The 17,962-nt window shown below is 39.0% G+C and overlaps 2 protein-coding genes and 1 pseudogene across 3 annotated transcripts; 2 read left to right on the top strand and 1 right to left on the bottom strand.

Annotated features, from left to right (window-relative positions):
• Window positions 1–3,379: 3,379 nt before the first annotated feature.
• Window positions 3,380–6,347, top strand: LOC311047088 (trypsin-1-like; the record flags this gene model as incomplete). The annotated part of the gene is made up of 6 exons (XM_084059674.1): window positions 3,380–3,515; window positions 4,230–4,377; window positions 4,695–4,942; window positions 5,254–5,390; window positions 5,495–5,596; window positions 6,231–6,347. The coding sequence occupies 6 exons, from the start codon at window positions 3,380–3,382 to the stop codon at window positions 6,276–6,278; spliced, it is 819 nt and encodes a 272-aa protein (XP_083915800.1). The 3' UTR covers window positions 6,279–6,347.
• A 2,922-nt stretch (window positions 6,348–9,269) lies between these two features.
• Window positions 9,270–11,948, top strand: LOC311047257 (interferon-inducible GTPase 5-like). Its single transcript, XM_084059914.1, has 2 exons — window positions 9,270–9,436; window positions 9,830–11,948. Exon 2 carries the CDS (start codon window positions 9,837–9,839, stop codon window positions 11,193–11,195), a length of 1,359 nt encoding a protein of 452 aa, XP_083916040.1. The 5' UTR covers window positions 9,270–9,436; window positions 9,830–9,836; the 3' UTR covers window positions 11,196–11,948.
• Window positions 11,949–14,479: 2,531 nt separating this feature from the next.
• On the bottom strand, window positions 14,480–15,669 carry LOC311046894 (interferon-inducible GTPase 5-like; annotated as a pseudogene). Its single transcript has one exon. The product of its transcript is annotated as an interferon-inducible GTPase 5-like (transcript).
• Between the last annotated feature and the right edge of the window lie 2,293 nt (window positions 15,670–17,962).

Raw genomic sequence — 17,962 nt, 5'->3', positions numbered from 1 at the left:
AGAAACAGATCCTGAGATAAAGTGGGGATGGATACGGCACACTTTGAGGAAAACCGGCAAGCAACCAGTACTACACGCCACTGACGCCAGGCCCTGACGTGGAAGAGAGGGCGGCCTAAGAACATCTGGAGGCGGGACACTGAGGCAGAGCTCAAGATACAGGGAACGAACTGGGGGGAGGCAGAAAGGACAGCCCAAAGCCATGTTGGATGGAGAAGAGTCGTAGATGGCCTATGCTCCACTGGGAGCGATGAGCCTAAGTACAGTAAGTAAGTAAGTGGCTGCTGGCTAGCACACACACTTATGGTGTATGCCATACCTACTATGAGTCATGCCATCTTTTGACCCCTGAGAAGCTTGAATGGAGCATTTGAGGGTTACAGTACATGCCTTGCTCAAGGGCATTTCCATGGTCACTGTTGAAGGAGAGCTGAGCAGTAAAATCTATCCTGTTCTGTGACCACTAACCTCCCATACAACAATTGCCACATTGTTTGGCTCAACCTATGTCATATTGACGTCTAACTAATTATCAAAATTTAGTAGCTTCAACAAGTAAAGGTTTTTAACTGGACGGTTCTATTATATAATTGATGCCACAAGCTCCCCTTAAAGGGATAGTTCACCCCAAAATTACTTTTTTTCTACCGATTAGTCACTCCATGGAGACTTGAATTAATGGATACTTTTTAGTTTTTGTCGCATTCCTAAGCCAATAATTTGATGACCGGCAGCGGTCGCGGTAGGAGACATAAGAGTCTCCTTTGTGTCTCCTACTGGAACCGCTGCCTATAGTTATAAGCAGAACACAACCTGGCAGTTTAGCATAATATACCATCTAATCATTGTAAAGCGCTTTGGATAAAGGCTATATGAAATGCACCATTTACCATCTACAAAAGAGCATATGTGGGTTTGTACCAAGAGAAAAACGTTTTAAAAATGTGCATGGGTTCATGGAAAACCTGTTTTTGAACCTCCACTGATCTCAGGCTCTGAGATGCTAAAAAGAAACCCCGTATCGGAGCTCCAATCCTTCTAAACATTTGTGTGTGAATTTGAAGTAGCACTTGAGGACCCAGCCCTCCAACCTGACCACACAGCCTGGCCTCTATCAATGGACGTATTAATTGAAATGTATAAACACCCAGCAAAGCCGCTTTTCTAATTTTCTTTTCTCCAATTCCCTGCTTTCTCTAATCTCTAAATCAAATGTGCCGAAAGCTTCCACTAGGATTGGGAATGGTTTAAATTCAGCCTCAAATGAATGGCATCATTATGAGGCTTTGATTTGAAGCGGACTTGTATTGTTTTGGGTCTGTTGGAGTGAATAATTATACATCTCAGAGCATTTGAAAAGATAAACATAATTCCAGCATTCATAGACTACAGAGAGACTTTAAGTGTTATTACAAAAGATTATGCCAGTACTTGGAAATGGAGCAAAAGCAAGTAGGGGGGAGTGGGTACGCTTGGGACACTTTTGTATCGACACAAAATAACCTCCCATTACTTACAGACTACTTGAACAATAATGACGATTATATGATCCCTGAACAGATACAGGCCTCTGCTAACAATTTGTCAAGCTGTTAAATGTAGCTACAAGGAGTGCATTTCCCCAAAATTCTGCAGTTGACAGTTTGGACAGTGGGTAGGGGCAGGTGGGACACGGACATCTTGTTCTGAGCTTAAAACAAAAAATATATATATGTGTAAAATGTTTATATTTTAATACATTACTGAGATATGGAATTTTTCAATTCAGTATATGATTTAAGTGGTTAAGTGACAGAAGTGGACAACTACCTAACCAATGTAAATAATGTGTTAAAGGTACATCTCGACTGGCCCTTGGCCTGGGTCATTACAGATGGAATTTTACTATACTGTAATGTTTACACTCCCCAATTTACATGTTAGAACAGAAATAACAGTAACACAGTGTGCGAGATTACTGCAACAAATGTTGTTGCAGTTTACAATACCACAGTACATATATTGTTCCTTAATCTTTTTTTGTGGTATGTGATATTTGAACAATGTTATCCAGTGTTGTTAAGACTGTAAAAAATGAAGTCTATATCTAATACAGTGTACTGTAGTGTTTAAATTCTACTGTATGGTGTATACTAATACTTAAACTTCAGCTTCACAAATATTTCCATGCTGTACTGTATGAGAACTAGCCATCTGTTTGTCAAAGATTTCACATAGTTCTAATCTAAATATAGAGGTGTCCCTGAATGTCCAAAGAACCTGTTCTGACTGACACCAGAGGAAGATAAGATTAGATAATATTTCATTAAAAATACAGTTTATTTTTCCACCAGCACTATCCCCTAAAACTAGATAAGCTGACTATTTTAACTTGAGTCATGTAAGGTCCACACACACACACACACACACACACACACACACACACACACACACACACACACACACACACACACACACACACACACACACACACACACACACACACACACACACACACACACATCTACGTTCAACAAGGTAGATTATGAAATATGTAGATATTATTATTTACATTTGTGGCCCACAAAAGCAATACATTTTATATTCTTAGAAGAACACATCGTAGAAGAACACTGTGGTGTTGTTCTCCAATGGCTTGTAGAGCTGTAAAAGTGTGCGTGTGGCGTGCTTGTGTGTGCGTGCATGGGTGTGTAAATGAGAGCGAGAAAGAGAGAGACATAAGTTCCTTGTTTAGCCCCTAATGCTATTTATGAATTAAGTCACATTTACTGAACTGGATTGTATGCGTTTGTTGGTGTTTATTTGCATATTGTCCTTATTGTTATTGCTGTTATCAATGGAATTGTTTTCTGAGGATTCCAAGTTGCCCTACTTTACTTGTGTCCTGTAGGTGCAGATTGCATACTGTAAGTCATATGGTTTTATAGCAATATACGTTTTGGGCAGTTTTTGGGTGGATTGGCCTGTTTTTAGGCTCTAGTTGGACTGGAAATTATCGCTTGCTAAAATTGCTTTTTTTAAAGCATTTGACAGTGGGGCTGGTGCTGCTCGGTCGAGTACATCTGACCCTTGGATCCAGTCTATTAATTTGGCGTGATGAAACCTCTAGTCTACAAGGATAAAACAAAAACCTGAACATCACTGACTGTTTTTGGATTTCAGATTTTTATTGAAGGGATAGCCCCTTGAGATCAGCATCTCATTTTCATTTGATTTCACATCATTCTGGGAATAAAAGATCTAACTTCAGCATCCTGCAGGTGATTGGCTCTCTGCTAAACTATAGACCATATTCACACGGTGGCCATGTTGGCATTTTGCATTGAAAAAACAGGGTGGCAACGGGTGGTATTTCATTAACAACGTGTGAATATGGTCTATGAGGACAGCTGGAGAACAGGGCAGCTCACCTGACTGTGTATATAAACCAGGGGTCCAGGTGAAGTTCTCTCATCGACAGGATCACACAGCAACCATGATTTCTCTGGTCTTCATTCTGCTCATCGGAGCCGCTTGTGAGTATGAGGGTTATGTAGTTAACTAAAACTATTGAAATAACAAAACATTTAATTTAAAACAAAACTAAAACATATTAGTTAATTGAAATAAAAACTAAAACAAGGCTTTACAAAAACAAAACTGAAACGGCATTGTGTGTTTACAAAACTAACTAATACAACTAAAATCATATATCCTTCGTTTTGGTCTTTGTAATTATCCAATATTTTTCTTTGAAAATAAGGAAAATAGCTGATCTACAAGCTCACAATGTGTCACGATGAACCGTGTTGTGAGTTTGGAGATTTTCACAATTTTTCTGGGCTTTTTGAATCTTGCCCCTGACTAGCCCATATTACAAAAAATATTAAAACTAACTGAAAAGAAAACATGAAGTCAAAATGAAATAACGATAAAAATTCAAAACTATAATAATCTCGCTGAGTATACTGTTCCGTTATGCATGTGCTGGACGCCCACTTAGAGCTTTGTCCACACATGGATTTCTTAGTGGTCAGAGTTTACCCAATTGGCTGAAATACTTAAATTGTGGTGCAACACTTATTTTACTTTTGGCCAAACACAAACAATTCAAATGAAAACCTAAACTTCCACTTCAATGGGAAGATTGAGGGAAGGATATATAGCATTGAAAACTAATGCTTTTTAATTCATGCAAAACTTGAAAGTGTTCAATCTTATTTAAACTGATTCCCTGTGTGTGTTTGTAGTTGCGGAGGAGGACAAGATCGTTGGAGGATATGAGTGTGAGGCACACTCCCAGCCCCATACGGTGTCTCTGAACTCTGGCTACCACTTCTGTGGTGGCTCCCTGGTCAACGAGAACTGGGTTGTGTCTGCTGCTCACTGCTACAAGTCGTAAGACAACCCGTAAAACATTTTTGACAGTATTAAAGATATTAGTAAGATTATCAAAAAAACTATGAATAGACTCATTAAAAAATAATCTCTCTCAATCATTACTCATGACCCACCTGAAGTGTGTGCTGGTGTTTATAGCTACAGAGACCCTTCCCTCTACCTGTATTTTTCTTATTTTACCTTGTTAGGGACATTTATGGGAGCCACTGTGAGAAGTTATACTGTTCCACATATGGCTTAAGATCAAGTTCCACAGGAGCCTTCTTTCCTGTATCTCCAAGCTAATTTAACCCATACCCATCTTTCTTTTCCAGCCGCGTTCAGGTTCGTCTTGGCGAGCACCACATCAGGGTCACCGAGAATACCGAGCAGTTCATCTCCTCCTCTCGTGTCATCCGTCACCCCAAATACAGCTCCTACAACATCAACAATGACATCATGCTGATCAAGCTGAGCACGCCCGCCACCCTCAACGAGTTTGTGCAGGCTGTGGCTCTGCCCACTTCCTGCGCTGCCGCTGGCACCATGTGCTTAGTCTCTGGCTGGGGCAACACCATGAGCTGTGAGTAAATCATCCTTCTGGGAGGCAAATCTAAAAAATATATATAATTTCCAGAAAATGGTTCAGGATTTTTTGAAGAAGATTGAAAAACATATGTATATACACATTTGTATTGATTTTATCAGACATAACAGAAAAGTACATCAATAATAGACACATAACAAGAAAACAAACAAACACCTGACTATAATGCATAATAAACATGCTTCCACATTGATTAATTAATGAACCTATCATCATGATTAGTGGTAAGTACCACAATTAACAATTATAGTGAAATGTTGCATCTTTACCCGTTGTTTGACTCGCAGCTGTTAGCGGTGACAAGCTGCAGTGCCTGGACCTTCCCATCCTCTCTCACGAGGACTGTGACAACTCCTACCCTGGCATGATCACCGAAGCCATGTTCTGCGCTGGTTACCTGGAGGGAGGCAAGGACTCTTGCCAGGTATGTAATTAACATAATAATAAGGTACCTCTGTCATCATTGTTCATCATTTAGATATCTAATCATCGTCCCACTGTGGCTAATTTTCACGTGTCTCCTCTCAGGGTGACTCTGGTGGCCCCGTTGTGTGTAACGGTGAGCTGCAGGGAGTTGTGTCCTGGGGATACGGTTGTGCTGAGAGGGACCACCCTGGTGTCTACGCCAAGGTACAGTATGCCTCAAAGATCGTATTTATGAGTTGTATGTATTTATGAGTTTGGGTTTTTCTGTGTTTGTCTTTACACATACAAGTCAAAGTCAGACATGTCATTCATAAAAGCAAGGACTTTGTATAGCTAAACAGCAGCCGCTGCTATAGCGAATCGGAGAAAATACATATTTGAGGTCTATCTTTTTGGCCACCAAAATAACTGTGAAATCGAAACTCTTGGCCTGACCTTATGGGACTCCAAGTGCGAAAAATAAATCTTATAATGTCAACAATACAGACTACATTACCCTGTCCTTTACAAAAACCTGTAATAATAAATGTAAAACAGCAAATATAGCTACTAGATGTTCACGCCGGTACCAGACCTTGTGTTTCCCAGGCGACCTCTCTAACCACTCAGCTACGGCTGACAGACTATCATTTCATCCATCCACAATGTTCAGGAAGCTATAAATACAAGACTTTCACTGCCTACCAGCAATATTGCAACAGCTGTAATGCATGTGAACATACAACCCTGGAACCTTGAGCCATAACAGTGCAATACACAACTATAGCCTAAGCCTACCCTATAATATGTAAGACAATCTCAGTATTATTGTGCTAAATCTTTCTGTCTCCATTTTCAGGTGTGCCTGTTCAACGACTGGCTGGAGCAAACCATGGCCACCTACTAAGTGATCCCGATCATTGATCATTCTCCAGTCCAATTAATGCACTTTATCATCATGTGATGTGCGTGTTCCATGCTTTGTACTGGAAAATAAATCATTTGAACTTTATCTGTGAAGTCTATTTTATTTTCCTTCGTTTAAATAATGATTCAGATTTGGTCTGAGATGTTTTAAATTAAAATGATTGTGTACTTTTTAGTAATATTCTAAAACAATGGTTCACATAGTGGGGTCCATGAGAGGCACCCAGGGGTCCCCAGCAAAATGTGTAATAATGTATATTAATAATGTTTAATTTCTGCTTAACAATGATAATTGGTTTCAGTCTCTAAACTGTTATCACTACAGAATTCTGTATTAAATCTAATCTAACAACAATAATCTTCTCTTATGGGGGTCCACGTCCCTGGCATAAAATTCTTCCAAATGGGGGTCCAAGATCTAATACATATACATTTGTGGTCCTTGACACAAAAATGTTTGAGAACCAGTGTTAAAAGATAATGATTCAAAGTCAACATTTAATGGTTGACTGAGAAAACAACATAAAAAACATACTTATTTGTATAATTCTTTAAAAGATTGAGATTAATTATTTTCTGTTACCAATCATGAATATTGCTTGTACAGTAATACTTAAGAAATGTAACATATATGCACACTATGTGACACACATCACAGACAAAGACCTGAACTCTCTTCTCCTGGTTTCTACATTAGTTGCCTAGTAAACCCTCTAAGAGCAGAATTTCTATAAAAGGCTGTGCACACAGTTGATATCATATTGAGGGTAGCTTTTTTGCACACATTAGGCTAAATGGAGTGTAGCCATGTTGAATAATATAGTGCCCAAATGGATTTGAATGATCATACAGTATATTCCTATAGAGTACAGAAGTCCTGACATCACTCGTCGTTCATCCCCTGGGTCGTAAAGTCATTTCTCTATGGAGAATAACATTGGGCAATCGTCTCATATAAGAATTGTGGTACAAAAATAAACAAACTGTCTCTGCAATATTGTCAGGGAGGTGGCTCTGTGTCGTTTAGGATAGTCAGTCACTTATATTTGATACAGTCTGTTTCTGGTGAAAATGTAACTAATTCGGCGGAAGTAACATTAGCATTTTCTCACCGTCACTTGATGCTTCATATAGAGTAAAACCGCCGGGATCATTTGTTTATTTTTGGAACACAGTTCTTATTTGACGCGATATTAAACACGTCTATGGGAATTCAGAATGGGGGAAGAAAACCGCGACCCAGGTAGGATGCGTAAATTACGTCAGACTTCGGTGCTCTATATCCTTTCCCGAAGGCTTTCTATACAGCCGTTAAGTGCAGTTTAGTTTTTAGTTGTTTTTTTCTCAGGAACTTTGTGCAGAAAATCCACCATGATAACACTGTGATAATGGGTTGGATAATGTGATGATTTATTCATTTAGTAATAAAAATGCATCTATGTTAATATCGGCTGTTCCGATCGTTCCCTCAACCAATCAGATACTCGGTTCCTCCGTCCACCCATTAGGCAATTTTAATATAGGATATAGATTGCATGATTTAGAAATACATTTGACCTGACTGGGTAACCGGGCATGAACATTTTGAGTAGTTAGGCTACTATAGGGAACGAATGAGGAACTTAAAGGGATTCTAGGTAACTTGAAGCCTAAATTAAAAAAAGAAATTATATATATATATATATATTTTACATTTTTTCCCCTCTATCACTATCAGCTACTATATAATGATGCCAGGGTGTTTTCCTGCATTGAAACACAATCCTCTTTCTGAAATCCGTATTTTTCCCTACTATTTATGTTTTGACATCCGGGTATCCGGGACTGTCCGGGACGTAAATGAAATGAAGTGCATGTGCGTCCGTGTGCGTCCGTGTCCGTATGAACTGTCCTATCAACGTCCTCGCTCAATGTTCTGAGATTGACAGCGAAGGTTGGCCAATCAGGTGGCGAGTTCGAGTGAAACCGAATGGAACCGAGTGTAGCCAACAAAAATGTAACGAGCCGCATTTTTTTCTGTGCTCTGTTTTTGGTTTCGGTTTTAAAACTTTAAAACGCTCTCAAACTTCTTTTTTGAGGCACAGAATTTACTTTTAAGATATCGTTTGGATAGAATTTAGTTGTTTAACTTCATATATGTGGTCAATTTATCATGACAGAGCCTATTTAAAAATAAAAATTCAGAGAACCGGCAGGGGCGGGCAGTGACACGTATGTATCCAAATAAAGCAACCTATTTTCGGCATAGCCCCTTCAAAAGTCCCCTTGCGTCATATTGCTGGTGGTGGGGAAAATTAGTAACCTGACTCTGCCAGATGGAAGAAGCTTGTGACACATCTGGCGGAGGACAGGTTAGAAAATGAGCTGCTGATTGGCTGAAGGGGAACAAACTGCTGATTCACATTAATGTGAATGTTATCCACATACTGGGGCATGCAGAGTTGTTGTCGGTACTTGACTATGCAACATTGTTAAATATATTTGATAATACCATCTGTAGTAATGAAGGTTGAATGTTTGTTCAACCAAAATATTTTAGATAAGTAAACAAAAATGGATATAAATGAGAAAATAATTACATTATTTTAATGAATAACCCCAGTCAGAGTGCAATTCATTTGACTGAAGCAATCTCAGTTTAGCAGACACTTAGAAACAGCAACTTATAAAGTGCAACGTCGGAATAAGTGGTTAACACATAGTTCTAATTTAGTTATTTTTAATTAAACATCATGGTAAGTGGCGAATCAGTTGTTAGAGCAATACAAGTATACTTATGCTACACATGAACTAGGATAACAAGTAAACGACATACCTACTGTACCATCTATCTAAATAACATACCGTACCTACTGTAGCTATTATCGGAATACTTAACAAGCAGGAAATTCGAGTGCAAAAAACCCTGAAAGTCTGGCAGTTACTTATGTCATGCAGCTATGACAGCTATGTGTTGTCATGCTCAATGTTGTTGATTCCACACACTAGGGAGAGAGCAAGACTAACCTCTTTCACAGCATTACATGCCGTGTAAAGTATATGAGGTGTAAAGAATCTTGTATCACTTTGAAACCATTTTTTCAGGCATTGTTGATACTTGCTGTCTCAAATTTATTCTACTCCGACATAAGATCTATGGTAAGTAAACAAATCTTTTTCACTCTACACCTTGGGAATAGAGGATTTAATTCACAATTCAAAGTTCCCATGCATTGTTGCAGACGTTTTTGACTGTGGCGTGATAATACTGAAAGCAAAATGTAATTACTGTCTGAGAAACCTATTCATGCAAGAGTAATTTTAAATTTACATTTTATTTGAATAAATGACTGAAGAATTACAAATCACAGATAAGTTCATGGCTAATGTCAGTATAATTTGCATGCGAGCATGTACTGCATGATTGTACAGTACGGTATGTTGTTTACACAGTGCATGAGCACTATTAACTTTACCCTGAGTTTGATGCCATGAATTCAGTGAAGTAATACTTAGAGACATAAAGACTTTCTATAATGTTTGTTTTATCAGATTCATCATGTCAGAAGAGACTACTTGTGAAAATCCTGCGATCCTCAGTCCTGAGATCCTCAGTGAATTGGAGGACTACATGAAATTGTACCAAACTGATCCATCTTCCAAATCAAAGAAGACCCACAACGAGTTGGAGAATGTGACTCTGAACATTGCTGTGACTGGAGAGAGCGGTGTGGGAAAGTCCACCTTTGTCAACGCCATACGAGGTCTCAGAGACGGAGATGAAGGGTCAGCAGACACCGGAGTGACTGAGACTACTATGAAAGCCATTCGATACAATCACCCCACCATGCCTAACGTTTATATCTGGGACTTGCCGGGAATTGGTAAACCCAACTTCAAAGCTAAGAACTATCTCAAAGAGGTCCAGTTTGACACCTTTGACTTCTTCTTCATAATTTGCTCTGTTAGGTTCAAGGAGAATGACATCTTGCTGGCCAAAGAGATCAAGAGGATGAAGAAAATGTTTTACTTTGTTCGATCAAAGATTGACCAGGATGTCCATGCCGAAACCTGTAAAAAGAACGTCACTGAGGATATGGTGCTCTCCAAGATCAGACAGTGTTGTGAAGAAAACCTGAAGACTCTTGGGAACCCCAAGGTCTTCCTCATCTCCAACTTTGACCTGGGGAAGTATGATTTGCAAAACCTGATTGAGTCTTTGGAGACAAACCTGTCAGAGCACAAGCGGTCAGCTCTGATTCGTTCTCTTCCTGTATGCTCCTTGACCATGATAGAAAAGAAAATGGAAGACCTTAACAAAAGTGCTGAATCTGCTGCCGGTGCTGCCTGTGCTACTGCTGCAATTCCCATTCCAGGCTTGTCTGTAGGATGCGAGATTGGGATCATGCAAGAGTTTCTGCAAAAGGCCCTCATTTCCTTTGGGCTAGACGAGAGATCTCTCAGGAGACTCTCCGAGAGGGTCAACAAGCCAGAAGAGGATCTCAGGTCAGTGATGAAGTCTCGTTTCGCTGAGGGGGTCGATGAGAAAGTGGTGGCCAAAATGATGCGTACAAAAGCCATGGTGGCAGCAAAGACTGTTGAGGTTTTTCTGAGCGCTATTCCTGCCCTTGGTAGTGCTGGAGCAATGGGGGTTGCCTATTCCACAACGCTTCATCTACTCCGTGGGGGGATAAAGGAGATGGCAGAAGATGCCAAAGCTGTGCTTAGTATAGTGATGCTGGAAAACATGCCAAGGGTGGACTCACCATTGGGAGTACAGGGAGAAAACATGCCAGGGGTGGACTCTTCATTGGGAGTACAGGGAGAAAACATGCCAGGGATGGACTCACCATTGGGAGTACAGGGAGAACTCCAGGTGGGTCAGTCTGTCTGTGAGGTGCAGGAGGATTACTTATGAAAATATGTAGTGTGTCTTTTATGTCCTTGTTATGTTGGGAAATGTCATTGTTTGTTTGTTGTTGTTTATTGTTATTAATGTTGTGTTTGTCTGTGAGCCGTGAGTTTTATTTTAGAGTTTTTTTTTTTTTTTAATATGTAAGCATCTGGTGTAGAAAGGCCTAACGAGGGACAAGGGTCGTAAATAATCCTTGGCTAGAAACCCTAAATGCAATATTATGGTCTCATGTTTTTAACTTGATGATAGATTATTTTTTGTATTGTCCCTGCTAAATTAAAATATAAATACAAATGAATAAATTAATAAAAAAGAGAACTAAAGACCTGAATCTGTGAACATAAAAGTAACATCAGAAATCATGAATAATTCCTGGTAGCTAGGCACTTTAATACTACAGCGGACATGAGGTCTGTATGTTGAGATTCCAGGGCATTGAATGGGTGAATCCTTTGAAAAGAGGAGTTGACAGAGACTGTTTACTCATGCGGAGAGAAGCATTTTAATTTCCAAAAGGACTAAATGAAGAATTAGTGTTGAATTGCATTTTATAGTATAATAATTGACTGAATACTCTTGTGGGTTCGTAATTTGTGAGAATTCCTATTCTTTTTATTCTATTGTGTATTACCCTACTTAATGTTTATATCAAATGTTGTATTCTCACTGTTGTATTGTGATTGGCATGTAACTATACTGCAAACAACATAGGTCATATCTGCCCAGGCGGGGCAAATGCTGACGAAGCCCCGAGGAGCTGAAACATGTCTGTTTGTCAGACTGCTGCTGCGGTAAATAAAAAAACACAAATATGTATTTTGCGAGCGCATGCGGACTGTTTCTGTTTGCTGTGAGTCTGCACCCGTCATTCTTTAAACTACTTAAGTCAGTAGAGTACGCTTAACTCTGGACTTTAGTCCTATACGTATGTTTTTTTTTGTTTTGTTTTTTTTTGGTTGGCTGACCAGCCCACAGAATGAAATAGATTGGTCCACAGGTTTGTCTCTCTTTTTCAACAACAAAAATGATGTATTATTACTTTAGTAAAATGTGGTCTCTTTCATCATGAAAACCCCACCAGAATATTGTTTGAGTCATATATTTAATGCACCACATCTTGATGTTACAAGACATGTTACCCAGATTCTGTGACCTACAGTCACTGCTTGATTTGTCAGGCAAGTTGTGACTTTGGCCTGTACTATCAACTGTGTGACAGAGGCTCAAAATGCTTCATGGGGTGTGTAATTGATAGAAAATAAGTAATTTTTGGGGTGAACAACTCCTTTAACAAATGTTCTCTTTACTCCACAAACACAAACAGAAGGGTTATGAATTCTTGTTCATGTTCTACAAGATATTCTCTCAAACTGAAATTTTATTTGGAGTGACTGAAGCATATCCTAAGAATTCAATAAGGTACAGTATGTTTACTGTACATTCTCAGATACCTTGAAGCACTAGACATTTGTTGGTTGTGTTGGTTAAGATTTTAAAAATTTTAACCGATAGCTGATCAATCAGAACTAATGGCAAGCATGTGGGCCACTGTTTTTGCTCAACCCTAAAAGACAGTGGTCTGGAGGGGCAGTAGACCGGACTTCCGAGCATAGCAGAATTGGTAGCCTATACAAAATGTAAGTGGGGCAGGCTAAGTTGTAACAGGTACAAACAAAATAAAGTCAATGCGATTCTATTTTATATCAAATACATTTCCATCCTAAACAAATGAATCATTTAAGTTTTATTTATATATTCACTATGGAATAAAATCAGTAAAAATTAACTGTGGATATAGTATTGTTGTCTGGCAAACTAAGACAGTCTTGTAAGTAAATCATAATGAAAACTGGTTTGTTTGCAGTCACAATTACCATCAATCACTAGGTGCACATACAAATAATATTTTCCCACTGTATTCAATTCTGCAGCCTGCTGTTTTGCCATGCAGACTCATGCATTCATGCGATGGGTTGTGAGCTTCTAGATTGGCCATTTTCCGATAATAATAATGTAGCCCAAACAGTGTCAGGGTGCTTCTATTTTGCAAAAGATCCACAGCTAGTGTTATAGGCTCACTGGAAAGGCTCTGCTTCACTAAATAGAAGAACAGCCTTAATTGGTAACACTTGTACATGATATATCATTGCACTGTATCAATATGGATGCCTCAAAAGGTTATCAGCATGGAAACAACAGTCATCAGTGTAAATAGAATTATAACATTATGCAGTGTCAAGTATTAAGAATAACTATAGCAGTATTTGTGGTTTCTTAAGATGCATTCTTTAATAGTTAATGGATCAGCACTGCAGCTTAATGCTTTTATTATTAAGTTGGCTGCTTCTTTTACTGTGTTAGTGGAACTTCAAGCAGCTCTTTAAAAGAAAAACCTACCATATACTTTTCTCTTTGTCTTTAAATAATATTTAATAAATAATATAGATATAAATAATATAGAACAATGTTTACCTGAATTTCCTAGATTAATATCGAAACTGGGAAATGTAAATACAATTTGAGGTTCACATACCAGTATGACCATTTCTATTAATATTGATTTATTGTGTTTTATTCTTGAGATTATCAGCTCTCAGTATATACATTATAGACTTGAATTGTAATGTCATGTTGTGGAAATTAAGCATTTCCTTGGTGAGAGAATAAAACATTACCAGCAAATGTATTTTAGTAAATTTATTTAATACAACAGATGACAATAAGAAGAAGTAAAAAATATTGAATTGATGATATTGTTATGAATTCCTCATTCCCATAAAAAAATATGTAGGTGTCCTTTCTATCTACACATCTTCCTCTAAAACAAGTCCGGAATGTTTACTGTGTCTGGGACATTCCATATACCAGGCATACCATAACATTGTGAGATGATATAATGAATTAATTCACAATATGTTATTGATGTTATTAATGTTATGTAATTATAAGGATCAGGAATTCTGTAACATAAGAAATCCAGATGGATTCATTCAACTGTGTTTTATTATGAAAAGTTATACATTATTTACAAACATTAAGGCAATATACAGTGTGTCTTATAAATCACCTCTAAGATGAGCAACTTCATGTATAATCTGAAGGAAACTGTCAACATTCATATAAAACCCTTCTCAATCCTCCTTAATTGGGTAGTTTTACCAATTGCATTGCTATAGAGTACTGTACTTAAATCATGCCTTTCTGACCATTGTAAAATTATGTAAATGCTAGATTTTAAAGCATTTACAGTACAACATTACATGCCTATCATTTTTACAATAATGTCATCACAAACCTGCTGCAAGAATCACTGCTCTAGCATCTTCTGCCATTTCATTTATTCCCTGAGATAGAAGTTGAAGAGTAGTGGCAAATGCTATCACCATTGAAAGGGCCGGGACACCAAACAATATAGCCTCAACAGTCTTTGCCACTAACATGCCTGTTGTGCGAAACATATTGGCCACCACTGTCTTATCTACTCCCCTGGAAAAGCGAGATTTCGTCACTGATTTCAGTTGAATTGGTGGCTTGTTGACTCGCGCAGCCAGTGCTTGGATGGATTTTTCATCCAGCCCAAAGGTAATCAAGGCTTTCCCTAGGAACTTTACCATGATACCAATCTCACAACCAATTGAGAAGCCAGGAATAAGAAGGATGTACACTGTGGTGGCAGCAGCTGTAGCAGCGGCCCTTGCCCTTTTTTGAAGGTCTCTTTTTTTTGTCTCAATCATGCTCAGAGAGCATACAGGCAGAGCTTTAACCAGAGCAGACCACTTGTGGTCAGACAGGTTGTCCTTCAGGGAGTCAACCAGCTTCTGGAAATCATACTTCCCCAGGTCCATGGTGGAGATGAGGAAGACTTTGGGGCTTCCAGCAGCCGCAAGGTTTTCTCTGCAGCTGAGTCGGATCTTGGTGAGAATCTGCTCCTCAGTGACATTCTTTTTCCGGGTTTCAGCGTAAACATCCTGATCAACCTTCGATCGAACAAAGTAAAACGTTTGATCTCTTTGGCCAGCATGATATCATTCTCTTTGAACCTAAGAGAGACAATTATGATGAAGAAATCATAGGAGTCAAACTGAACCTGTTTGAGATACCTTTTAGCTTTGAAGTTGGGTGTACCAATTCCCGGCAGGTCCCAAATGTAAACGTTGGGCATGAAGGGGTGGCTGTATGGAATGGCTCTCAAAGTGGTCTCAGTCGCTCCGGTCTCTGCTGCCCCATCTTCTCCATTTGCAAGACCTTGCATGGCGTTGACAAAGGAAGACTTTCCCACTCCGCTCTCTCCAGTAATGGCAATATTCAGAGTCACGTTCTCCAAGAGGTATTGTTCCTCTTTTGCTTTGGCTGATGATTGAGTAGGATCAACTTTCACATGGTTCCGTGCTTCACTCATAACTTCCCCCATCATCTCGTAGTCGTTATCATAGTTTTCCCCACTCCTATCAGCACTGTCATAGATAGGTTCAGCCATGATGACCCTGATGAGACTAAATCTATCTAACATATGTATGTAGCTTCTATGCAAAATGTTAACACAATGCAGGCACTATTTGCCGGTGCAAATAACAAACTGGTGAAGAATGCAGACTTACAAAGAAAAGAATTCCAAGTGACATTCTTTTTCCGGGTTTCAGCGTGCACATCCTGATCAACCTTCGATTGAACAAAGTAAAACGTTTTCTTCAGCTTCTTGATCTCTTTGGCCAGCATGATATCATTATCTTTGAACCTAAGAGAGCCAATTATGATGAACAAATCATAGGAGTCAAACTGAACCTGTTTGAGATACCTTTTAGCTTTGAAGTTGGGTGTACCAATTCCCGGCAGGTCCCAAATGTAAACGTTAGGCATATCGAATGGCTCTCAAAGTGGTCTCAGTCGCTTCGGTCTCTGCTGCCCCATCTTCTCCATTTCCAAGACCTCGCATGGCGTTGACAAAGGAAGACTTTCCCACTCCGCTCTCTCCAGTAATGGCAATATTCAGAGTCACGTTCTCCAAGAGGTATTGTTCCTCTTTTGCTTTGGCTGATGACTGAGTAGGATCAACTTTCACATGGTTCCGTGCTTCACTCATAACTTTCCCCATCATCTCGTAGTCGTTATCATTTTCCCCACTCCTATCAGCACTGTCATAGATAGGTTCAGCCATGATGACCCTGATGAGACTAAATCTATCTAACATACGTATGTAGCTTCTATGCAAAATGTTAACAGAATGCAGGCAGGATTTGCAGGTGAAAATAACAAACTGGTGAAGAATGCAGACTTACAAAGAAAAGAATTTCAAGGCACTCCGTCTCGCGTGAAAAAATGTATGCATTTATTTAGAGCAAGGCAAATGAGTATGACCAACGCGTTTCGACCTAGAAGGTCTTCATCAGGGTCTATCTGGCATTCAGTACATAATTACGTCATTATCACATTTAAATGAGAACTAATTGCCCCAATAAATGAAAATAAAATAAAATCAAAAAGCAACACCCAGAGTGACAGACACCAAAAACATTTTTTCTATAAAATAACATACTGGGAAAACTAAAGTAAATATAATCACAGTGTAGTAAATATTTACACTGTAAACACAAACATGATCACAGTAATCAAGTAATCAACCTCATCATTTAAGCCTGGAAACTGTGTGGCTTTTAAAGAGACGATCCAAAAGGATCTTTGGAGCACTCTTTTGAGTCTGTCGCCTCCTCTGCTGTCAGTGGGGATGACTTCTATGGCTATAGCTTTTAGAGAGGAGGGGCTGCCATGGCCTTTTTCATGGTAATGCACAGCCATCGGATAATTGGGATTGTTTGTGCGAATGGCTGTTTTATGTTCTCCCAATCTATCTTTACATTTTCGTTTTGTTCTCTCATTTATTGGGGCAATTGTGCTCATTTGAACTGTCATTTAAATGTGATAATGACACAATAACGTACTAACATGATTGATTGAAACATCATCCACGGCTGTATTTAAGTGACTGATTAGCCAAAATGCCAGATAGACCCTGATGAAGACCTTCTAGGTCGAAACGCGTTGGTCATACTTATTTGCCTTGCTCTAAATAAATTAATTCATAATTTTTTTTTCACGTGAGATGGAGTGCCTTGGAATTCTTTTCTTTGTAAGTCTGCATTTCACACCTTTTTGGCAAGCAGTACTTCTTTGGAAATCCTTTTTTGCTTATATGACCCTACCTGTGTCACCAAAGAGCACCGATCTCAGAGCCACTGAATGATCCCTGCAGCGCTTCTCTCTCTTTCTTTTTTAACAAACTGGTGAAGTCAGGCAATTAAATATGTTGCCGTCATGCATCTATGACAGCTATGCATCTATGATAGATGTTATGTTGATTCCACACACGGGAGAGAGAGCATGACTGACCTCATTCCCAGCATCCTTGCGGTGTAAAGAATAAATATTGTATCACTTTGAAACTATTTTGTCAGGCATTGTTGAGCAGCACAGTATACTCCCCAATCATTTCGTGGCTAATGACATTGTGGTGTTAACTGTATTATGTTCGATTTTAGGTGGTTATGAGTGGAAAACGTGTGCGTGAGCACGATTAACTTCACCTTGAGCTTGATCCGTTGCATTCACTGAAGCCATACATAGATGTAAAGACGTTCTATCATTTTTGTTTTATCTGATGCTCCATGTCAGAAGAGTGTCTTTATGAACATCCTGACATCCTTAATGAAAAGGAGGTATTTATGAATTTGTATCAAAGTCACCCACCATCCAAATCAACGGAGACACATGACAAG

The sequence above is a fragment of the Gymnoscopelus microlampas genome, assembly GCF_963454915.1.
Source record: "Gymnoscopelus microlampas genome assembly, chromosome: 6".
In the NCBI taxonomy this organism is placed as follows: domain Eukaryota; kingdom Metazoa; phylum Chordata; class Actinopteri; order Myctophiformes; family Myctophidae; genus Gymnoscopelus; species Gymnoscopelus microlampas.
The sequence above is the reverse complement of the archived record's forward strand: the minus strand, read 5'-3'. Positions and strand labels throughout refer to the sequence as shown.